This window comes from Microcaecilia unicolor, chromosome 3 (genome assembly GCF_901765095.1).
Source record: "Microcaecilia unicolor chromosome 3, aMicUni1.1, whole genome shotgun sequence".
In the NCBI taxonomy this organism is placed as follows: domain Eukaryota; kingdom Metazoa; phylum Chordata; class Amphibia; order Gymnophiona; family Siphonopidae; genus Microcaecilia; species Microcaecilia unicolor.
Window position 1 is genome coordinate 148,920,373 of NC_044033.1, and position 25,350 is coordinate 148,945,722.

Genomic DNA, 25,350 nt, shown 5'->3' on the forward strand with positions numbered 1-25,350 from the left:
GATGCTTCTCTGTCTGAAAATGAAAAGAACTCGGAAGTCAAGGCAGGCCCAACAGGAGAAACTTTGTGGGCCCTCCAAGTCTGGTCCATCAACGTCTGCATCAGAAACATCGGTCCCCATGGCTGCCAGAGCTACATAGGATACTGGGAGCACACTGGCATCAAGGAGGTCTCCCCTGCCTCGACATCAGGTGCTTGTAGTAAGCTCTGGGACTGGTTTGCATTGGACCTGACACCCAAGAAAACTTGTGAATTTTGATGTCATCCTTGTTGGAACTGAAGAACCATGGTGCTGTACATTGGGTGGAGTCCAAGAAGCATCAGTTCTCTTTGAGGACCACTGCCACTGCGCCCCCCACTTCCTCTTTGGTACCGGCAGATTTCCAGGCTGGCTCTGTACTGGCACCATCTCAGTGTTTTCCATTGCCTGTCCTTGAAGAGTGGATCCAAGCCATGCAGCAATAAGAGCTGAGGTGTCTTCTTGCAGGGCGCAGTACTAAGGCAACAAGGGTGCTTGTGTTACCCAGGGAGTTGCTTCAGTACATCCTGGAGGCTCATTTCCTGCCTATTAGGTGGTGGTTGACACTGGTGCCATGCTGGGCATCAGAGCCAGCACTTATCGATACAGTGACCCTTTTGACATTAGGGGAGGAAGCTCCCCTGGAGTGTCAGGAACAAGCTGTATCTCAGTGCCCAGTATCGAGGCCTTGATCTTCTTCCAGCAGACCAAGACTTAGAGATGTCTTTTGTTGACTTTGAGTCTGAGACAGACCATTCCTGGGCCTATAAGGAGGAACCTGAGAACTTCTCAGAGGAGAAGTCTTTAGGTATACCCTTGGATCCCTCCACACCACAGGAGAGATGGAAGTCTCTTCCAGAGTTGTTCTTCTATTTTTGTTTTCTGAGGTAAATAGCTGCTGCCATTTCATTTTAGTTTGATGTAGAAGACAAGCCCAAAGCTAAGTTGACAGTCCTAAACTTTTTTTTTTTTTTTTTGCTGTGGTAGGCTGTGACACCCCCTGTGCACAATGAGGCTGATGAAGAACTGGGAGATCCCGCCTTCTGTGCAAGTAGTACCAAAGAAGGTGGACTCCACCTACAGAGTGCAGAAGGCTTTCAAATTTGAAAACGCCCAGTTGCCCCACCACTCTGTGGTAGTCGAATCTGATCTCGGGGCCAAGAGCGCCCACACATGCATCTGCTCCTCCAGATAGAGAGGCTTGTACTTTGGGAGAAACGTTTTTCAGGCCTTGATGCTCATATCCCGCATCCAGACCTATCAACTCTGAGTCTCTACTTGAAGACTCTGAAGTCTAGTGTGCTTGCCTTTGCAGACACTCTCCCACTGGAGCAGGCCAGAATGCAGAAGGATTGCAGAAAGTCTCTGGCTAGAGGCACTTTCAATTGTTTTGATATGGCATTCTGGCTTTCCTCCTTGGGTGTGGAAATGCACAGACTTTATGGCTGCATGTTTCTGACCTGGAACCTGCAGTTCAGGAGAGGTTGGCAGACCTCCCTTGCCATGGAGACAATTTTGGGGGGGACAAGGTGGAAGAGGTTGCAGACCTCAATAAGAAGCATGCTTTCTGAGTCTGGTTTGAAGACCAACTCTATAAGGGTTCACCTCTGTGTAGTCTGTGCTTATCACCGTGTAGGAAGTAAGCCCATCTCTATAAACAGCCTCTAGTTGTTCACTTTGAGAGGTTTGCTGTTGACAAAGCCCCCCTGTCAAACCTCCGACTGTGTTATGGGAGCTCAACATTATATGTGGAGGAGTGGCCTAGTGGTTAGGGTGGTGGATGTTGGTCCTGAGGAACTGAGTTTGATTCCCGGCACAGGCAGCTCCTTGTGACTCTGGGCAAGTCACTTAATCCTCCATTGCCTGCCGCATTGAGCCTGCCATGAGTGGGAAAGCGCGGGGTACAAATGTAATAAAAATATTCGCCTGGCTGATGAAAGCTCCTTTTGAGCCTCTTGATTCCTGCCATCTGAAGTAACTGACCTGGAAGGTCATCTTTTTCGTGGTGGTCAGTGAGCTTCAGACCTTAGTAACTGATCCACCTTACATGAGGTTTCATCATAATAGAGTAGTCCTCCTCACATACCCAAAGTTCCTTCCTAATGTAGTGTTGGAGTTCCATCTTAACCAGTCATTAGTTCTGCCAACAGTCTTCCCTAGGCCTCTTGTCCATCATGGTGAAAAAGTGCACTGCACACCTTGGACTGCAAATGAGTCTTAGCCTTCTATCTGGAGTGGACTAAAGTCCATAGACAGTCCACCCAGCTTTTTGTTTTTGATCCATACAGAATAGGGACAGCAATTGCTTAACTCTCATTTTCCAATTGTCTAGCAGACTGCATCTTTCACTTTTGCCCAGGCTGCGCTGACTCTGGAGGTTGACATCATGGCTCACAATGTTAAAGCCATGGTTACATCAGTAGCCCATTTAAGGTCAGCCTCCATTGAAGAGATTTGCAGAACTGCAACTTGGTCTGTAGGAGCAAAGCGAGCACTATCCCCAACCTTCCATGTGACTATATAGAAACATATATAGTCTCCTACATACATGGCACTATCCAGCATTAAGAACCTGATTATAATGTGCAAATTCAGACATTTCCTCTTTGTGGAGACATCCAGTCTAACAATAACAACTCTTGTTTACTGGACAGAAGCTGCTGATAAAGGAAAGTGTTATCAGCATTGACTCAGGGTGTTATCAGAATGAATGTCAATACAGCAAGCTGTTATCAGAATTGATGTCGATGTAGGACACTTGAAGCTACTTGTTTATGTTCTTCAAGGATAGAACATGCATCAGCAATAGAGATAAGGCTCCATAAAAGGCAGCTCTTATCACAGCTACAGGCTGTGCCCACCCCACATCTGAGGGGCAAGATCTGCGTTGGACCGGAATGACATCTGAAGGACTACATCAGGGTGTATGTGTGCCATGCATCCATGCATAGTGCTCTGGGGGTTACAGTGACTTTTTATACTTTAGAGTCTAGCTAGGGATTTACATACTTTTACTGCAAGCTGTTTCTGTAATAGGATTGTCTTTGTCTTTATTCCCAAATAAGACCCTATTTTTATAATTGGGTGTGGAGTTAGTTTCTATTATTTTGGTGCAATGGGCTTGGATCTAAGGATAAGGGGTGATATACATTTATTTCTGACACTGTACTTACTGTTAGTCTTGTTTGGGACCCATTTTCTTATTTACATTGTCAATTCACCAAAAAGAGTGCTATCTGTTTTGCGCCTACAGGTCTTCAGTCCAATTGTGGATTGTCTTGCTGTGAACTGTTCAAACCACTCTGGCCCAACTCTGCATCTGGATTTTCACCGTCCATCTTAGTCTCTCTTCCCTTTCCCTTCTTACCCTATTCCTTCCCCCCTATCCAATGTAATTGTAATTGATTAATCTGTACATTGTAAGCCACTTTGAGTCTGCTTTATGTGGAAAAAAAGTGGGGTATAAATGTTCATAAATAAATATCTCAGTACTGCCTTGAGCAGCATACCCGACACAACTGGCGGTTTGGCCAGACAGTTCTACGCTGCATCCTCACAATAGGACTGTATATAGTTTGAGGTTAATTGATTCTGGTTGGTATTGCTGTTGCAAGTCCCTATTGTCCTTAAGTTGTTTTTGGTCAGCCTGATAGTTATGGATACCCATTTGTGAAAATTGTTGTACTGCTTTTCCTCACAGAAAGCGAAGTTACTCACCTGTAGCAGATCTCCGAGGATAGCAGGACATGAATTCTCACATTTTCTCCCAGCTACCTTAGGAGTTGTATTCTTTTGCTTAGATATTATACTGCTAGTCCCACACAATCATGCTGGGCAAGAAGGCACTTGCACATGTGTGGTAGGATGCTGCCAAAAGTTTTTTTTTTTTTTTTTTTTTTTAAAGCTGTAGAATGCTGGGTGGCATCCGCATTTGGGCTCTGTCTCATGACATTATCCATTTGTGAGAATGTGTGTCCCGCTGTCCTCGAAGAACACCTGCTATGGGTAAGTAACTTCACTTTCTAGGATGTAATAAATTGACAGTTGCTTTGGGATGTATACTCTAATTTTAAGTTCCTCCCTACCTTTGTCTTTTGCATAACAAGAGAACTGAGTCACTAGGCATGATAGTAAGAGCTGGCTACATAAGGATTTGTTTTTCCACAATAGTTTGCTACTTTTTAAAATCTCAAATAAAACATTAAGAAACATACTTAAGACTGAATACAATACTTTGGAGGATTCCTAAAGTGATAGGTTAGGCATTCACCTTTTCAAAAGTCAAATACGTCCGTGATTTATTTATGCTGCAAAAAACCCATATATACAGAGTGCTCCAACCTTATTCTGATTATTTTAATAATTTCTCTGTTGCCATTTTTTCAAAATTCTGAACATTCAGAATTTTTTAGAATTCTAAATGGATTCTCTTGGGCAGTGATTCCTATATTGTGCAAGAAACATACCGTACTTGAAACTAGAGCTGCACCGAATAGAATATTTTACTATTCGGCTGAATACAAATGAAAAACATAATTTGTCCGAATACGAATAATGGGCATTGAGCTTTATCTTAACAAATAATAAAAGAAGCAATGTGAAATTAGAGATAGTGTTTTTTTAATTTCAGTAGAATCTAGCACAGTAGAGTCCCGGATTATTCGTATTTGAAGTTAAATCACTATTTGGCCAAATACAACTAATGTATTTGGGGCACTATTCGTGGGCGGAATCAAATAAGAATATTCAGAAGAGCCCTATTTGCAACTACTTTGTTATAGTTTACTGTTTTCAATATAGTTTGGTATTAGATATGAGCAGTGTGCTATTTAATTGATATGATTCATTATTGATGATTTTTATGCTATGTTTTATACAATGTTTTATGTTGTAATTTTTCTAGAACAGTATGAGATGGGCAGAATGGAAATGCTATAAATCAATAAATGATGGAATAGCAAGCATGGCATAGTGATGTAAATCATCCAAAATATTATTCCAAATACACTAATGAAACTAACTTATTGCTAATTTTGTTTTTCTTTTAAACAGAGAGAAGCTTGGGGGGATCACAAGCGTGAATGCAAATGTTTTAAGAGCAGTCATCCAAGAGTTCCCACAGACTCAGTCCGACTTGTTGGCAAGATTGTTTTTAAACTCGTAAGTAATATAGAGTGCATAGAAATTAACTTTATTAATAGTCTTCTGTGTACGATATAAAGAGAGATGAATAAAATGGAACATTGGTGTGGTGAGCCCCACCAGGCTAACTGCTTGGCTTCTTGAGGGTCAAATGTAAAATTTAGTCAACCTAAAATTGACAGCATTTCTCCCAAGTCAACCTACTTGATTTGAAAGAGAGAGGCTGATTTGTGCCTGGACCTCAGGGACTGAGCATAATTCTATGACTGTATTAGAACAGGTGTCTGAGTGAAACCCATATAGGAGTCAGCATATCTCTTCTTTCCTGCTTTGCCTCTGAAGCACTTGTTATGCGACCTCAGCCTTAAGTGCAGTCATTTTGACTTCCCTGCTGGCAGAAAATGTATTTACACAACCCTATGAAAAAGATGTCTATATCTCACTTAGGCTACTGTATACCCACAATCTGCAAGGGGGAGCACATTGCTGTCTTTGTGGCTTGTTCTGTGCTGCTGATAGCAATGTAACATGGATATTCTCTAGTCTAATGTTTTTCACAGTGTGAGAGCTAGGTTCATGTCTTCTGTTACGACTCTATTATCTACTATACTTGATTTTGTCTTGTTTTGGTCTCATCCGATTTGATTTCTAATACTCACATTGATTTGTTTTGGTACCACTGAAACATGGCTTTTCCAGGGGGAGGAGTCCTATCTTTTTCAATGCCTATTGCCAAATTATTCCACTGTTTATTTCTCTAGATTACTTTTGAATGATCTCCACCTTATACGGCATAAACAGACCACCATACACTCTGTAGGGTTACGCTTTAGATCTTGTTTTATCACATTTTTCTTCATTGTTCAGTTTATCTAACTTCCGTTGTACTCCAATTTTTGTGGTCTAATCATTTTTTTCTTTCATGATATCAATCTACATGGAGCCCCAGATTTCTGTCTTCCGATTATTGGACTAGACATCTTCATCATATAGATAAAACTGCTCTTCCTTCTCTCACAGAAAAATTCCCACTAACCTTTTCTTTAGATTATAAGTTATAACTTTGAGATTCCACCTTGTGTGGTACCCTAGATTCAATAACGCCATTACAAAGAACTAGACCCAACATCATCAGCCATGGTTACATAATTGCCTGAGATTATCATCTAATCATCATCTTTTACTTGAGCGCCTAGCTTCTCTTGGAATTTCAGGAACAGTCTTAAATGGGTTTACCTGTTTTATGGAACAGTGTACATTCTAGGTTATGTAGGCCTCTTCTGTATCTTCCCACATCCTTTTTCCTGTGGAGTACCTCAGAGCTCCATTCTTTCCCCATTTCTGTTCAATCTTGTCATTAGTCCACTGGCTTTAATACAGTTTCACAGTATTAGTTTTTATTTTTACGCAGATTTCCTTCTCATTCATTATACCAGTAGTGTAACTATTGACCTACAGCCACTTCAAAAATGTCTCCATGAAGTTGCATCATGGCTGCAAGGTAATAGCTCATATTAGACCCTGAGAAAATGGTGGCCTCTTGGATCACTGGTTCCTCACCCACTCCTTCTATTGCTCCTGTTCTCTTTAATAGGCTGATTGCGCCTGTTACCTCATTTAGGTACTTGGGAATTATTCTAGAGTCAGCACTTTTTCACCCCACAAGCCTCTTCTATATTTAAAACGGGTTTCTTTTTTTGCGTATATTAAGAGCAATCTGGAATTATGTGGATACAAATTCTCTTCAATCTCTGTTTTATGCTTAAATCAATTTACACTATGATTATTGTAATGTTATATATCTAGTTATCACCATATCCCATATTTTCTTACAAGACTCTTGCATTCTCTGAATAACCATAGGCTTGTTCTCCTAGGCCCAGCTCGAACTAGTTGGGAACCCACATGGAATTGTACTTTTTCTTTTTATCCCCATCACTGTGGGATAGTCTCCTACTTTCTCTGCATTCAGAGACATCCTATAGGCAATTTTGATCATCCCTAATGACTCATCTCTAAGATGGTATTTGAAATAAACCTAGATTAGCCTTTTCTATCTTTCCTCTCATCAAGGCCGTGCCTAGGGTCTCCGGCGCCCCCCCCCCCCCCCCCGAAAATGATCGCTACACTACCCGCCCTCTTCTCCCCAGATCCTTTTCCTTTGTTTAAATTTACCTCTCCGGTGCGCAGCAGCGTAGCGTTAGTGAGAAGGAGGCGGCGCTCCCCCGCCCCGACGTGTCTTCTTCCCTTCGGTCAGTGTCCCGCCTTCTTCTGACGTCATTTTTGATGTCAGAAGAAGGCGGAACCGAGCGAAGGGCAGAGACTGACACGTCGGGGCGGGGGAGCGCCGCCTCCTCACTAACGCTACGCTGCCACGTGCTGTGCTCAAATGTGCCTTAATCTGCTTCCTAAATCTCAGATAATCTGATTCCAGGTGCAGATCTAAGGGCAACTGGTTTCAAATTTGTTAGAGAAGTGCAAAAGAATGTACAAGCATAATATTCTAGCTTACTAAACATCTTCAAACTAGGAACTACTAACAACCCTTGGTTCTGCAATCAAAATGGCCTATTTAGATTGTGGCCTGCGTAACACCTGCTGAAAATACAGTGACAAGTATAAGTTGTTATACATCTTTAGGTGTACTTAGATTTTAGTAAAGCCTTTGATAGAGTTCCACATAGGCGACTGACAAATAAACTGAGTACCCTTGATCTGGGCTGTAAAATGATTAACTGGGTTAGAAACCGATTAAGTGGAAGTGAGACAGAGGGTGATGGTAAATGGATTTCACTCTGACATATCGCAGGAATTGTCCTTGGCCCGGCTCTTTTTAACATTTTTGTGAGTGGTATTGCAGAAGGGCTGTCTGGTAAGATTTGCTTCTTTGTTTATGATACAAAACTCTACAATAGTGTAGACACCAAGGTGAGGGATCTAGCGAAGTTAGAAGAATGGTTCAGAAATTGACAACTAAGATTTAATGCTAAAAAATGCAGGGTTATGCACTTGGGCTACAGAAACCTGATGGAGCAGTAACATTTGGGGGGGGGGGGGGGGGGTACTTTGTAAGAAGAGCAGAACTTGGGAGTGATCATTTCTGATGATCTCAAGGTGCCCAAATAGGTAGAACAAACAACATCCAAAGCCAGAAGGGTGCTTGGGTGCATAAGAAGAGGAATAGCCAGCAGGAAAAAGGAAGTGATAGTGCCTTTCTATAAGTCCCTGGTGAGGCCCCATTTAGAATATTGTGTACAATTCTGGAGACTGTATCTTCAAAAAGATATAAACAGGATGGAGTCAGTCCAAAGGGTGGCTGCTAAAATAGCCAGTGGTCTATAGGGACAGATTCATAGACCTCAATTTGTATACTTTGGAAGAAAGATGGGAGAGAGGAGGTACGATTGAAACTAAATGCACAGGGGTTGAGTCTCTTTCACTTTGAAAGGATACTCTGGAATGAGAGGGCATAAGATAAAGTTAAAAGGGGATAGACTCAGAAGTAATCTGCAGAAATACTTCTTTACAGAAAGAAGTATTTCCATGCGTGATGGACGTCCTTACATGCACATTTCCATATATGGACGAGTTAGCACGTGTACGTCCTGGCATATATAATGGGTCCGCAAGTGGACGTCCATGATGTACATGGACCTTCGTCACGCGTGCGGGGCCTTATCTGGATGAGTATGTGTTCACACGTGCGGAACCTTCCTTATATGGATTGTTTCAAGCATGCAAATTATGTATGTTCCTTATTTCCCATACCTGCATGTTCCGCATGTACAGTGCATGTAGTTGCGGACATCCAGATATGGGAAATATAAGGAACCATTCATAAGTGCAAAGTACAGTAACAAGGACGTGTTTCTCACAGAACTGCTGAAGGACGTCCATCTTACAGGCCCACCGTCCTGCAGAACAAACAGGTACATCAGAGAAGTCCAAAGTATAGTAGTAATGATGTCTTTCTCGTAGAACTGCCAAAGGACTCGTATGGCAAATGTTGGCAAGTAGAAAATATGTCTTGGGGACGTCTTTTGGAGGTTCTGGAAGATGGGCGTCCTTTTTTACTATACTTTGGACGTCCCTGACTTGGGCGTTTTGCACTGCGATAATGGAATGTCTAAGGACATCCATACTATTTTTCGATTATACCTACCTGATTTTAGACGACTTCGCGAGGACGCCCTAATTCATACTTGGACGATCTTTCGAAAATGCCCCTCCATGTAAACCACTTTGAATGTAGTTGCAAAAAAAACACAGAAAGGTGGTATATCAAGTCACATTCCAGAGAGTGGCACATCCATATCAACTAGCATCCAAGCTGATGTCTGCCAATTAAATAACACACAAGAAGAACTAAAACCATTGAATCATCTTTTTTCCTATCAACCCCTAAGTATTTGCAATTTCATTATTGTGTACTGAGTTAAAATCAGGAAAAAATAAAACCTTATTTAGTATGGCAAATCATTTCTAGAATTGTTTGGAGCTATTAGTGTGAAATTAGCAAAAAATGTTTGTTTATGTTAATGTTTTATTTTTCCTCTCAGCTTAAACAATCATCTTGTCCATCAGAAGAACTCTATTCTTTCTCTGATCTGCAGTCCAGTAAGTAACTGCTAGTTTCACAATTTGTATATTTTTGACTTTCTACCTGCTTATTTTTCTCATCACCCACTAACTTTGTATTTCTACATATCTGTTTTGATTAAAAAGTGAAAGAAGCCTATAAACATCCAGTTAAGGTTGCTTTTCTATATGAAAGCTATCAGTGTTAATAGAGAGGATCTCTTGCCTAATTGCTGTCAGACAGATTTGATAATGATAGCATCATTTATTTCACGCATGCCCATTTGTGCTTTAACAAGCTTATGTGAATTAAATAGGTTTTAAGAAGTGTGCAGCTGTTCAAATATTTCTCCGAGGACAAGCAGGCTGCTTGTTCTCACTGATGGGTGACGTCCACGGCAGCCCCTCCAATCGGAAACTTCACTAGCAAAGTCCTTTGCTAGCCCTCGTGTGCCCGCGCGCACCGCGCATGCGCGGCCGTGTTCCCGCCCGAAACCGGCTCGAGCCGGCCAGTCTTCTTTTGTCCGCACTCGGTACGGTCGTGTTTTCGCCGTGTCGAGCCCCGGAAAGTCGACCTCGTGCGTCCAAATTATTTTTGAGCGTGTTTTTTCCTTCGGGAAAGCTTTGTTTAAGTCGGGAAGTGCTCCGGAAACCCTCCGCCGGGTTTCGTGTCAATCCTCCCCGTACTTCCAGCTTTTTGCCCCGGTAAGTTTTCTTTCGTCGTCGGGGTAGGCCTCTTTCGGCCTCGGTCGAGATTTTTTCTCCCTCTAAATTTTTGGTGCTTCAAATTTCGCCATTTCGGCTTTTGATTTCGCCGGCGTGATTTTTCCGCCCATGACATCGAAGCCTTCCAGCGGCTTCAAGAAGTGCACCCAGTGCGCCCGGGTTATCTCGCTCACTGATCGACACTCGTCGTGTCTTCAGTGTCTGGGGGCCGAGCACCGCCCTCAGAACTGCAGTCTGTGTTCCCTGCTTCAAAGGCGGACTCAGGTAGCGAGACTAGCCCAGTGGAACGTGTTGTTCTCGGGCTCTTCGTCGGCATCGGCACCGGGATCTTCGAGTGCATCGACGTCGTCAGCGTCCAGACCATCTTCCTCGGCCGCCCCTGCATCGAGTGCATCGAGGCATCGGGCCTCTGCATCGGCGCCGAGACATCGGATAGCTGCATCGACGTCGGTGGTACCAGGACCTCGTCTGCTGATGTCGTCGGACGGTGGTGCATCGGGTGGAGTGCAGGTGAGGGCTGTCCATTCCCCTGCTGGTGGCGGTGAGCCTTCGGGTGGGTCTCCTCCTACCCTGAGGGCTCCTGCGGTACAGCCCCCCCGAGATCGACCTTCTTCGGTCTCGGCCCCGAGGAAGCGACGGATGGATTCGACGTCCTCCTCGTCGGTGCCGGGGAGCTCCGGTGACATGCTTCGGAAGAAATCGAAGAAGCATCGACACCGGTCTCCTCCCCGTGTCGGCACCGAGAGCTCTGGGTCGCCGAGGGATTCGGCACCCAGCAGGCATCGGCACCGAGAGGACCGCTCACCCTCTGTTCAGGAGGTGTCGATGCGCTCCGCTCTGGACAGCCCGGAACAGCCTCCACGCCCGGAACAGGTACTGACGTCGACGCCTGCATCGACCTCCATGCCTTTCTCTGCAGCCGCTCTGAACGAGAGCCTCCGGGCCGTTCTCCCAGAGATTCTGGGGGAGCTGTTGCGCCCTACCCCTCCGGTACCGGCGGTGCTTGCGCCTCCGGTACCGTCGAGCGTGGCGCCGGCTGGCCCATCGCCCGGGGTGAGGTCCCCGACGTCGGTACCTCGTGCGGTGCCGACTGCGGCCACCTCCCAGGAAGGCTCCCCGACTACGTCGGCGGAGGGAGCTTCGCCGATGCGGGCGAGGGAGTCTACCTCTCGACGCCCCCATCGTGGACGTGGCTCCACAGAGTCGAGCCGGGCGCGGTTGCAGACGCAGGTCCGTGAACTTGTGTCTGACACCGAGGGTGAGGCCTCGTGGGAAGAAGAAGAAGATCCCAGATATTTCTCTGACGAGGAGTCTGAGGGTCTTCCTTCTGATCCCACTCCCTCTCCTGAAAGACAGCTTTCTCCTCCCGAGAGTCTGTCTTTTGCTTCCTTTGTCCGGGAGATGTCTACGGCCATCCCCTTCCCGGTGGTTGTGGAGGACGAGCCCAGGGCTGAAATGTTTGAGCTCCTGGACTATCCTTCTCCACCTAAGGAGGCGTCCACGGTTCCCTTGCATCATGTCCTAAAAAAGACATTGCTTGCGAACTGGACGAAACCGCTAACTAATCCCCACATCCCCAAGAAGATCGAGTCCCAGTACCGGATCCATGGGGACCCAGAGCTGATGCGCACCCAGTTGCCTCACGACTCTGGAGTTGTGGATCTGGCCCTAAAGAAGGCTAAGAGCTCTAGAGAGCATGCTTCGGCGCCCCCGGGCAAAGACTCTAGAACCTTAGACTCCTTTGGGAGGAAGGCCTACCATTCCTCTATGCTCGTGGCCAAAATTCAGTCTTACCAGCTCTACACGAGCATACACATGCGGAATAATGTGCGGCAGTTGGCGGGCTTGGTTGATGCTCTTCCCCCTGAGCAAGCCAAGCCTTTTCAGGAGGTGGTCAGGCAGCTGAAGGCGTGCAGAAAATTCCTGGCCAGAGGAGTTTATGACACTTTTGATGTTGCGTCCAGGGCCGCTGCTCAAGGTGTGGTGATGCGCAGGCTCTCATGGCTGCGTGCCGCCGACCTGGAGAATAGACTCCAGCAGCGGATTGCGGACTCGCCTTGCCGTGCGGATAACATTTTTGGCGAAAAAGTCGAACAGGTGGTAGAGTCTCTCCACCAGCGGGACACCGCATTCGACAAGTTCGCCCGCCGGCAGCCTTCAGCCTCTACCTCTACAGGTAGACGATTTTTCGGGGGAAGGAAGACTGTTCCCTATACTTCTGGCAAGCGTAGGTACAATCCTCCTTCCCGACAGCCTGCGGCTCAGGCTAAGCCCCAGCGCGCTCGCTCTCGTCAGCAGCGTGCGCCTCAGCAAGGCCCCGCGGCTCCCCAGCAAAAGCAAGGGGCGAGCTTTTGACTGGCTCCAGCAGAGCATAGCCGACATCCAAGTGTCAGTGCCGGGCGACCTGCCAGTCGGAGGGAGGTTGAAAGCTTTTCACCAAAGGTGGCCTCTCATAACCTCCGATCAGTGGGTTCTCCAAATAGTCCGGCAAGGATACACCCGCAATTTGGCCTCCAAACCTCCAAATTGTCCACCGGGAGCTCAGTCCTACAGCTTCCAGCACAAGCAGGTACTTGCAGAGGAACTCTCCGCCCTTCTCAGCGCCAATGCGGTCGAGCCCGTGCCATCCGGGCAAGAAGGGCTGGGATTCTATTCCAGGTACTTCCTTGTGGAAAAGAAAACAGGGGGGATGCGTCCCATCCTAGACCTAAGGGCCCTGAACAAATATCTCGTAAAAGAAAAGTTCAGGATGCTTTCCCTGGGCACCCTTCTCCCCATGATTCACCAAAACGATTGGCTATGCTCTCTGGACTTGAAGGATGCCTATACACACATCCCGATACTGCCAGCTCACAGACAGTATCTGCGATTTCAGCTGGGCACACGCCACTTCCAGTACTGTGTGCTACCCTTTGGGCTCGCCTCTGCGCCCAGGGTGTTCACAAAGTGCCTAGCTGTGGTAGCAGCGGCGCTTCGCAGGCTGGGGGTGCACGTGTTCCCATATCTCGACGATTGGCTGGTGAAGAACACATCCGAGGCAGGAGCCCTGCAGTCCATGCAGATGACTATTCGCCTCCTGGAGCTACTGGGGTTTGTGATAAATTACCCAAAGTCCCATCTTCTCCCAGTGCAGAAACTCGAATTCATCGGAGCCCTGCTGGATTCTCGGACGGCTCGTGCCTATCTCCCAGAGACGAGGGCCAACAACCTGTTGTCCCTCGTCTCACAGGTGCGAGCGTCCCAGCAGATCACAGCTCGGCAGATGTTGAGATTGCTGGGCCATATGGCCTCCACAGTTCATGTGACTCCCATGGCCCGCCTTCACATGAGATCTGCTCAATGGACCCTAGCCTCCCAGTGGTATCAGGCCGCTGGGGGTCTAGAGGACGTGATCCACCTGTCCACGAGTTTTCTTGAATCCCTGTTGTGGTGGACGATTTGCTCCAATTTGACTCTGGGACGTCCCTTCCAAATTCCTCAGCCACAAAAAGTGCTGACCACGGATGCGTCTCTCCTGGGATGGGGAGCTCATGTCGATGGGCTTCACACCCAAGGAAGGTGGTCCCTTCAAGAACGCGATCTACAGATCAATCTTCTGGAGTTGCGAGCGATCTGGAACGCTCTGAAGGCTTTCAGAGATCGGCTGTCCCACCAAATTATCCAAATTCAGACAGACAATCAGGTTGCCATGTACTATGTCAACAAGCAGGGGGGCACCGGATCTCGCCCCCTGTGTCAGGAAGCCGTCAGCATGTGGCTCTGGGCTCGCCGTCAAGGCATGGTGCTCCAAGCCACATATCTGGCAGGCGTAAACAACAGTCTGGCCGACAGGTTGAGCAGGATTATGCAACCTCACGAGTGGTCGCTCAATTCCCGTGTGGTGCGACAGATCTTCCAGGCGTGGGGCCCCCCCCTGGTGGATCTCTTCGCATCTCAAGTGAACCACAAGATCCCTCAGTTCTGTTCCAGGCTTCAGGCCCACGACAGACTGGCGTCGGATTCCTCCTGGATTGGGGGGAAGGTCTGCTGTATGCTTATCCTCCCATCCCTCTGGTGGGGAAGACTTTGTTGAAACTCAAGCAAGACCGAGGCACCATGATTCTGATTGCTCCTTTTTGGCCGCGTCAGATCTGGTTCCCTCTTCTTCTGGAGTTATCCTCCGAAGAACCGTGGAGATTGGAGTGTTTTCCGACCCTCATCACGCAGGACGAGGGGGCTCTTCTGCATCCCAACCTCCAGTCTCTGGCTCTCACGGCCTGGATGTTGAGGGCGTAGACTTTGCCTCTTTGGGTCTGACGGAGGGTGTCTCCCGCATCTTGCTTGCTTCCAGGAAAGACTCCACTAAGAGGAGTTACTTCTTTTATTGGAGGAGGTTTGCCGTCTGGTGTGACAGCAAGGCCCTAGATCCTCGCTCTTGTCCTACACAGACCCTGCTTGAATACCTTCTGCACTTGTCGGAGTCTGGTCTGAAGACCAACTCCGTAAGGGTTCACCTTAGTGCAATCAGTGCATACCATTACCAAGTGGAAGGTAAGCCGATCTCAGGACAGCCTTTAGTTGTTCGCTTCATGAGAGGTTTGCTTTTGTCAAAGCCCCCTGTCAAGCCTCCTACAGTGTCATGGGATCTCAATGTCGTTCTCACCCAGCTGATGAAACCTCCTTTTGAGCCACTGAATTCCTGCCATCCGAAGTACTTGACCTGGAAGGTCATTTTCTTGGTGGCAGTTACTTCGGCTCGTAGGGTCAGTGAACTTCAGGCCCTGGTAGCCCAGGCCCCTTACACCAAATTTCATCACAACAGAGTAGTCCTCCGCACTCACCCTAAGTTTCTGCCAAAGGTCGTGTCGGAGTTCCATCTGAACCAGTCAATTGTCTTGCCAACATTCTTTCCCCGTCCTCATTCCTGCCCTGCTGAACGTCAGCTGCACACATTGGACTGCAAGAGAGCATTGGCCTTCTACCTGGAGCGGACACAGCCCACCAGACAGTCCGCCCAATTATTTGTTTCTTTTGACCACAATAGGAGGGGAGTGGCTGTAGGGAAACGCACCATATCCAATTGGCTAGCAGATTGCATTTCCTTCACTTACGCCCAGGCGGGGCTGGCTCTTGAGGGTCATGTCACGGCTCATAATGTTAGAGCCATGGCTGCGTCGGTAGCCCACTTGAAGTCAGCCTCCATTGAAGAAATTTGCAAAGCTGCGACGTGGTCATCTGTCCACACATTCACATCTCATTACTGCCTGCAGCAGGATACCCGACGCGACAGTCGGTTCGGGCAGTCAGTTCTTCAGAACCTGTTTGGGCTTTAGGATCCAACTCCACCCCCCGAGGGCCCTGTTTGTTCTGTTCCAGGCTACACTCTGTTAGTTGGTAAATTTTTTAGGTCAATCTCAGTTATGTCCTCGCCGTTGCGAGGCCCAATTGACCAATGTTGTTGTTTTGAGTGAGCCTGGGGGCTAGGGATACCCCATCAGTGAGAACAAGCAGCCTGCTTGTCCTCGGAGAAAGCGAATGCTACATACCTGTAGAAGGTATTCTCCGAGGACAGCAGGCTGATTGTTCTCACAAACCCGCCCGCCTCCCCTTTGGAGTTGTGTCTTCCCTTGAAGTGTATTGTCTTGCTACATACTGGACTGGCCGGCTCGAGCCGGTTTCGGGCGGGAAGACGGCCGCGCATGCGCGGTGCGCGCGGGCGCGCGAGGGCTAGCAAAGGACTTTGCTAGTGAAGTTTCCGATTGGAGGGGCTGCCGTGGACGTCACCCATCAGTGAGAACAATCAGCCTGCTGTCCTCGGAGAATACCTTCTACAGGTATGTAGCATTCGCTTTATTTTGTGAAGGTCTGTTCAGTAGTTCTAACCAAAAGTGTTTAAACTGTGACATTCCTGAAATATGGCTGTGCTGCGTAATCAATAATTTTCCATTTAGGTTAGCTCAAACTCTGTGCACATTCTTGGGGTAATTCTATAAAGGTCGCTTAAAATTAGATGGTAAAATGCTTTGCGTTAAGTTCTATGTTGGGATTTGCACGTAATTGCCATTATGGAACACTAGCACAAGTCCACTTTTTAGCACTGACTTTAGTCATTAGCAGTTATACTATGTCAAAGGCTAGTGTAATTGCTTGTGCCTAACTGCTGTCAGTTACACACAACTGACAACAGAGGCGTACCAAGGGCGGGGCGGTGGGGGCGGTCTGCCCAGGGTGCACGCTGCTGGGGGGGTGCAGCGAGCAGCCGCCTGCCTGTCGGCTCCGCTGGTTCCCTGCTCCCTCTACCCCGGAACAGGTTACTTCCTGTTCGGGGCAGAGGGAGCAGGGAGCCAAGAGCTGCACGACTGCTCCCAGCAGCTAAAAATGCACCCCGGGGGGGGGGGGGGGGGGTGTGTGCATATCGGTGATCCGCCCCCGGTGGCAGCCGACCTAGGATCGTCACTCACAGTGTTCTATAACTTTAGCATATAAGTTCTGGGCACACTCCTGACCTGCCCATGAACCTCCCACATCCACACTCCCTAGCAATTGCATGCTAATGAGGTTACAGAATACTGTCTAAGGGCAGTTATGCGTGTAACTACAAATTAATGTCAATTTACTCCAGTTATTGCTGATTAGCACCTAATTTAACAATTTATGCATATAACTGCCCTTACTTTAGAACCTGTGTGTGCAGTTTTGCACACTAAGGACCGTATTCTATATAAGGCGCCTAAAAAATCCGCGTGGTAAACATTTCCGCCTAAGCCTGTTGCAGGAATTACCACTATTGTTAGCAGAATCTGTGGTACTTCAGGAGTCAAACACCACACACCAGAGTGAGAGACAAATCTTCTTTATTTGCCAGCAAACAAAGTAGGACATCAGCTCTAGGTCTCTCCTTCTCTTCTTCAGCTCTCTGTGTCTTGTCTCTCTCGTCTCAGCTCCTTCTCTTCTCTCTGACGTAAGCTGCTTCTGCTCTGTTATATAGGGTCTTACACCTCTCTAGCTCCCCTTTCTCACCAGATGGTAAAGAATAGATTGATTACCCTGTCTTGAACTAATTATTACTACACATTTATTCACAAATATCAGTTACATAGGTTTGAGATATTTCCTAAACTGACCTATGACCTGGGGCCTCTCAAACTAGACAATGTGGCACCTATCTCTTGCATTTTATTATTATTTCTCATATTCCCAGTCATAGCTTAAACTGCTAACTGTACTCTGGCATTCATTAAGGGACCAAGGGGCCAGTCTTGCTTAATGGCACACAGACATGGTTTGTTATTACTTTCAGGAGACCAGTCCTACACTTAGCTATAATTCATCAAGGAGAAGACTTGACTTGTCCTGACCTCTTTCACCTAGCTTCCTACACAGAACTAGCTAGGACTGTGGATAATTCAAACCAGATGATGACCTCTTAAACTGCAGACAATCTCACTTGAAAAGTCAGACACTGGATTGAAAAAATATTCTACATAGAAATAGAACTTATTAATTAAACAGAATAAAACATATTCTAAAATAAGCAGAAATCAGAATTCCTTATAAGACAAAATCTAACCTATCAAGAATATCTATATCTAAACTATCTTCTTCTAACCAGCATTAGCCTAATCCTTTAAACTGCCTGCAAAACTGACCAGTATGCCTTGCTTATAATGGTATCCAGATGTGGTAAATATGAACTAGCCTTAACCATCCATCACTCAAAACAGGACAAAGAAAGTTTCATTTCTCACTGACCTTTCTAACCTCTAGTCTAGCAAAAGCTAGACATTTGAGCAATTAAACCCAGATGGCATTCTTCCACTTTACAGGACTGAACCAAACTTTAAACAGAATTAACAAATATGATTTCTCTGCCCAGGCTGCCTCAAGCCTATTGTGTAAGCGGTGCCTAGATTTAGGCGCAGTATATAGAACACGCTTAGTTGATATCTCGGCGCCTAAAACTATACACCTCAATTTACACCAATGAAAATGTGGCATAAATCCCTGCGCGTAGATTTACATGTACTGAGCCATATTTTATTACTACGTGCGTAGATTTTAGAATGTCCATAAAATGCCCATTTCTCCACCCATGGCCACATCCCTTTTGAACTGCATGCATTAGAATTTAGGCGCAGTTCGTTACAGAATATGCTTAGCGAGTTATACGCAAAAATAATTACAAATTAGTGCTTATTGCTTGTTAAGTGCTGCTATCAATGCAGATCAGTTTGTTAAGCCAATTAAGTAATGCTCAGGGGGGGGGGGTCCTGGAACTTGAAGGGGAGGGGAGGGTCCTGGAACTCGAAGGGGAGGGGAGGGTCCTGGAACTCAGAGGTAGGGAGGGGGGCATGGAACCTTGCTAGCACCCGTTTAATTTCTGTCAGAAACAGGCCTCTTTTACTAGTCTTTTTTTAAGATACAGCGACCAGAATTGCACACAATACTCAGTGTGGTCACACCATGGGGCGTTAGAGGCATTATAAAATTCTTTGTCTTATTTTCTATTACTGTCCTAATAGTTCCTAGCATTCTGTTTGTATTTTTTTGGCTTCTTCCACACATTGGGCAGAAGATTTCAGCATATTGTCTACAATGACATCTAGATCTTTTTCTAGGGTGTTGACTCTTAGGACAGTGGTTCCCAAACCTGGTTTTGGAGGCACCCCAGTCAGTAGGTTTTCAAGATATCCATGCAGTGGAGACAGTGTGTTTAAATCTCTCTCATGAATATTCATTGTGGATATCCTGAAAACCTGACTGGCTGGGGTCCCTCCAGGACCAGGCTTGATAATCAATGTCCCTAGGGTGAAACTAGCATCAAATAACTGTGATTTGGATTATTCTTCCCAATGTGCATCACTTTGCACTTCACATTAAATTTCATCTGCCATTTGGATGCCCTTCCTAAGGTCTTCCTGCAAAAAAGTCCACATGCATTTTAACAACTTTGAATAGTTTTGTGTCATCTGCAAATTTAATCCTCACTTGTCGTTCCCATTTCCAGATCATTAATAAATATGTTAAATACTACTATTTAGCATTTCTATAGCACTACAAGGCGTACGCAGCGCTGCACAAACAGAAGACAGTCCCTGCTCAAAGAGCTTACAATCTAATAGACAAAAAAATAAAGTAATCAAATCAATTAATGTGTACGGGAAGGAAGAGAGGAGGGTAGGTGGAGGCGAGTGGTTACGAGTCAAAAGCAATGTTAAAGAGGTGGGCTTTCAGTCTAGATTTAAAGGTGGCCAAGGATGGGGCAAGACGTAGGGACTCTGGAAGTTTATTCCAGGCGTAGGGTGCAGCGCGACAGAAGGCGTGAAGTCTGGAGTTGGCAGTAGAGAGGAAGGGAACAGATAAGAAGGATTTATCCATGGAGCGGAGTGCACGGGAAGGGTTGTAGGGAAGGACGAGTGTGGAGAGATACTGGGGAGCAGCAGAGTGAGTACATTTATAGGTTAGTAGAAGAAGTTTGAACAGGATGCGAAAACGGATAGGGAGCCAGTGAAGCGACTTGAGGAGAGGGGTAGTATGAGTAAAGCGACCCTGGCGGAAGACGAGACGGGCAGCACCGGTCCCAGTACAGATCCCATTATTCACCCTCCTCCACTGAGAGAATTGGCCATTTAACACTTCCCTCTGTTTTCTATCCATCAACAAATTCCAAATCTGCAATAGAACATTGCCTCCTATCCCATGATTTTTAAAATTTTTTCAGGAGTCTCTCATGAGGGACTTGATCTAACGCTTTCTGAAAATCTGGATATACTACATCAACCAGCTCACCTTTATCCACATGTTTGTTCACGCATTCAAAGAAATGAAGCAAATTGGTGAGGAAAAACTTCCCTTTTACCTAGGCCTCATTTTGTTCTGGATTTTCTGATCTTAACCTGCCCCTTGTATTTTTCTTGTGAACCACTTTAGATATACTGTTGATTTTAGTGATATATCAAATAAAGTTGAAATAAATTCAAATGCTGCTATTACACATGAATATGTACCTAAAATAAAAATCATCATGATTTAAATTTCCATTCTTTTTGTAGATATGAAAGAGCTAAGTGAGGAAATGAGAGGTGGCCTTGAGAACCTTGCAGTGGTACTACAGCTTTACTTGAAAGAAGAAATTCAAGATTTTTCACAGCTGCCACCTGGCTCAAATATTCTTGAATTCTTCGCCAAAGTAAGTGTCAAACTAGGATTCATAACTGCTCCCTTAATGTTGGTTGCCTTGTTATGTTGATCTGATATTCAGAGAGCTTCTGGAGAATACTGTTGTCATGCGTTGATGAGTTACTGATCTTATTTCATGTTAGGCTCAGCTTTTCTGAAAGCTCCTCCTTTTAACATGATGTTTCAGTTTGAGTTGCAGAGTTATGGCTGTGGTCATGAGTTAAGAATGAGTCAGCATGGGTTGTTAAACGTTCCACATTTGGAAGTTGCTCTTCTAGTCTCTTTTTGAGCTAGGTCATTTTCTATTGCTAGTCCAGTTGCTTGAAATAAGCTCCCAGCAACCATGCAGAGCAAAGTATTTCATTTATATTTTGGGAAAATCTTAAGGTGTGGGTATTTAATAGAGCATTCAGGAATTAGCAGTGGAGAATGTTATGGTAGTGTGGTTTGATTTATTATTGGCGATCAATTTAAAATGGGAGTTTAAGATGTGTTTTAAACTGGGTAGAATCTACCAGTGGAGAGAGTTGTCTTATTTTATTTTAAGATGTGTAATGTATTGTTTTTGAGTTATGCTATTTTGTGTTGTAATTTGGCTAGAAATTATGTTATAAGTAAAAATATAGTAATAAAAAATAATGTGCCGCTTTTATTAATCATATCCCTTGCTTTTATACTGCATTTTAATTCAATCTAAAGAGCTGGCAAAGCTGATTTGTACTCGTACATCCCACTACATTATGTTAAATACCTCCCCAGAGTCCCCACAGATTCAGCCAGCAGCACTTATGGACTGCTTCCCCCTCTGCCAATATTCCTATGCAGTCAGAACCACTCGTGGCACAGTTTGTGGGAGTTGTAAAGTGTGTTTCTATGACTATGGGAGGCCCAACACACTTGTTTGTCTAGGGCTTACCAAAGGGTTAATCCTGCCTGTGATGCTGCTCCTGTATTTGCTGGCCCTTGCAGGATTTTTTTTCCTACAGAGCAGACTCCACCTGCTCCCCTCCTTCTTTGTCCCTGCTTGTTGCAGCCAGAAAAAGACTTTTTAAAGGGATGTATGTGGACTTAGGATTCACTAAAACTTAACAATATGTGAAGTTTTTATAGAGTGGAAACAAAACTGCTTACCTCTGTTGTCATAACTTACAAAGCATTATGGCGTCCTTTTACAAAGCTACAGTAAAAAGTGGCTTGTGGTAGTGTGGATACGTCGTAGTAGGTACACACTGGGCCATTATTTTGACAGCTGGGAAAAAGGCTTTTTTAATGGGCCGGGAAATGGGCCTGTGCTAATATTAAAACTAGAGTGCCTCAATTTCTGGCCTGAGCCCTTACCGCCACCCATTGACCTAGCGGTAAGGGCTCACGTGCGACCCACGTAACCATGCAGTGCGCACCAACATGGGCGCACTGCCTGTTACCACTGGGAATGCCCCCCCGTGGTAGAAAATAGGCAGTGGTGTGCTGGTAAATTTTTAACAGGCTCTCTCCCCGGTCCACCTCTGCGCCCCCCCAAAATTGCAGAGCTGGCTATAGCCGAGGGGGGGGGGGCAATGCATTACTCTCTCCAGGAAAAAAAAATTAAATGATCCCAGGTTCCAATACAATTCATGTTTAATATGGGATAAAATGCTATAAATAAGTAAATAAATATAAACTTTTAACGTTCAGCACCTGATTCTCAAGGTGGACATATTCCAAACACTATAATGAAAATAAAATTATTTTTTTTCTACCTTTGTTGTCTGGTGACTTTTTCTCTGATCATGCTGGCCCAGTATCTGATTCTGCTGCTCTCTATCTGTTCCCTTGACTCTGTTTCCAGGGCTTCCTTTCCATTTATTTCTTTTCTTTCCTCCTTTCATTTCTGGTCCTCTGCAGACTTGACTGTACAGTGGATCCAGCTTCTGCCTATTTTCTCCATCCATGTGCAGTTTCTCTCCTCACTTCCTTTTCCCTCATCTAATCTCCTTCCTCTATCTTCCCTCCATGTCCAGCATTTCTTCTCTCTCCCTTCTCTCCCCTCCATCCATGTCCAGAATTTCTCTTGCCCTCCCATCCATCCATGTCCTGAAACTCTCCTCTCTCCCCTGCCCCCCTCTATCCATCCATGCCCAGCAATTGTCTTCTCCTCCTGCTCCCATCCATGTCCAGCAATTTTCCTTCGCCCCACCCTCCCCTCCCATCCATCTTTTTTTTTTTTTTTTACCTCCGTTGAAGCACAGTGTTATTTAAAACCCTGCTGCCCGTCTCTAGCCTTCCCTGTTTGCTTCTGATGAGTTCGTGCCCTTAGTCCTGCCTTCTTCAGAAGGTGGGACTAAGGGCACAAACTCATCAGAAGCAAACAGGGAAGGCTAGAGACGGGCAGCAGGGCTTTAAATAACGCGGCGCTTCAACGGAGGTAAAAAAAAAAAGATGGATGGGAGGGGAGGGTGGGGGCGAAGGACAATCGCTGGACATGTTTGGGAGGGGAGGTAAGCATGGCCTGTGATGGCGCCCTCCTGCTATGCTTACCTCGTGTAATGGAGCTGGCTCGCCCCGAAGAACAACCGGCTCACAAGAGCTGTCAAAATTTAACAAGCGGCTCTTGCGAGCCGGAGCGAGCCGGCTCCAGCACACCACTGAAAATAGGTAATTATTTTCTACCGTGGGATTTGACGTGCACCAAACTTGGAATTACCGCAGGGTGAATGCGCTTTGTAAAAGGATCCATATATTTGTTGTAATCTAGTTGCTGTACAGCTCAAGGAAAGGAGCAAAAGGGAAAGAACTGGGACAATGGCATAGTGCTAAGTAAAGAACGCTTACCGAAACCAGGTGAACCTACCTTTTTCTTCTGCTGTTTTTTTTTCTCAATGTAAAACAGCCATGGGGGTGGGGGGTGGGAGGAGGGTAGTAACTCTTGTTTGCTGCTTTTTACTATCCTAAGGGTGGGGCTCTTAAAGGCTGGGCTGTAACCATTTGGAAGTCAGCCAGTCTGCATACACTGAAGGACTGTTGAATCCTGAACAGATACGTAGATGAACTATTTCTGGGAAAAGAATTATCCTTAATTGCCTGAAGGCAGTGTTGCTAGTTGGAAAAAATTTGTCATGCCCAAAACCAGCCCCACACCGCACAATTTGCATGTGAAAGACATCATTAATACATATTAATGAGGTCATTTGCATACAAATGCCGTCATTAAGCCCGTCTCCGTGGGGCTTCTACTGGCTGCGGCCGTGGGAAAACCAGCCAACACACGGCCACGAAGAAAAAAAACAGACAGCAGGGCTTAAAAAAGCCGCCCACAATCCCGCAACCCGCATGTGGTGTGAAAAAGCTGTAGCGGCTCGCGGAAAGGAGCCCAATTGGGCGAGAAACCCGCAGCCCTGGCAACACTGCCTGAAGGTGAGCTTCGTAGAGACTGAAGCTGGAAGAGACTGTTCTGGAAGGTTTGGTTTAGAAGTCACCAGTGGAGGCTGGTCACGTGACGTCATGCACGCGAGCGGTCGCTAAAAGATCAGCTCCGTGCTCCTTCTAGATAACCCCGGTTTGAAATCCCGCAAACCGAAGCTAAACCATCTCAGCAAGGATCGAGATATCATCCTAACGATATACCTACTTTAGTTGGTGATCAAAAGGGGCGATGGCGGCCAAATCGATTCGACGGGACAAGGAAAAAAGCAAACTCGGAGAAGACAAGATGGCGGCCCCGGCAAGTCCGTCGAATATAACAGTTAGCTCCGCATGGACAGCGGAAATCGTGGGAGAAGTCACCACAGCACTGGAAGTCATTTTAGACAAGAAACTACAGGGGCTGGAAACCAAACTCGAGGGTCTCCAAACGCACATGACGCAACTAAGTCAGGAAGTGGCTAGCTTTCAACAGCGCACGGGGGCCCTCGAAGATCAGGTCACTGCGGTGGAACGCCAGTATTCCAAGCTCCTGAAAACGATCGAAACTCAAGCGGAAAAGATTGAAGATCTCGAAAATCGATCGAGAAGAAACAACCTTCGTTTTGTAGGCTTACCGGAGGAGTTGGGAGACAAAGAGCTACGAGGATTTTTGGAGACGTGGCTAACAAAAGAACTTAAATTACCTACAGATATGGGCCCACTGGTCATAGAACGGGCCCATCGGGTAGGCCCGGTGAGACAGAATAATAACAGACCAAGGGTGGTTATCTGCAGAGTATTAAATTTTCATCACAAAACTGTCATCATGCAGAAATTGCGAGCGGGAGCCAGCTTGAACTACAACAATTACAAAATCCTATGTTTTCAAGATTATTCTATGGCGGTTGCCGCCCAAAGAAAGAGCTTCTCACCAATGTGCTCCCAGCTGGTGCAGCATAAAATCAAGTTTGCTTTATTGTATCCTGCCAAATTAAAGATATTTTACCAGTCCAATACGCACATGTGCAACACGTTACAGGAAGCTCAAGAATATGTTAAAAGCATTCTAACAGCTAGAGATGAATGAATAGTGCGGAGGAAGTAACCAAAATGACATGAGAGATTGAAACTTGTATACCAAAGACACCGCAAACAGGGTGACAAAGTTCTGGCACCAATCATAAACACAAGTGGATTATAATTCTACCCAAGAACCTAGGATTACAATGAGAAGCTGGAAAAGGTTGAAAGCTGCGAAATTGATAATGACAATATCTGGCAGGAGATGCTGCGAAAGGACCTTCTTATATTGGAGGAGGAATCAGCCCTGATTTGCAGTGGGAAATT

The 25,350-nt window shown here is 46.0% G+C and overlaps 1 protein-coding gene across 1 annotated transcript in view; it reads left to right on the top strand.

Moving 5' to 3' along the window:
• SMYD3 (SET and MYND domain containing 3) overlaps positions 1-25,350 on the top strand; it is an 804,855-nt gene that overhangs the window by 90,596 nt on the left and 688,909 nt on the right. Inside the window, exons 4-6 of the mRNA XM_030196460.1 lie at positions 5,071-5,178; positions 9,720-9,777; positions 20,496-20,632. Coding sequence (XP_030052320.1) covers positions 5,071-5,178; positions 9,720-9,777; positions 20,496-20,632 — 303 coding nt within the window. The remainder of the gene's footprint in view (positions 1-5,070; positions 5,179-9,719; positions 9,778-20,495; positions 20,633-25,350) is intronic.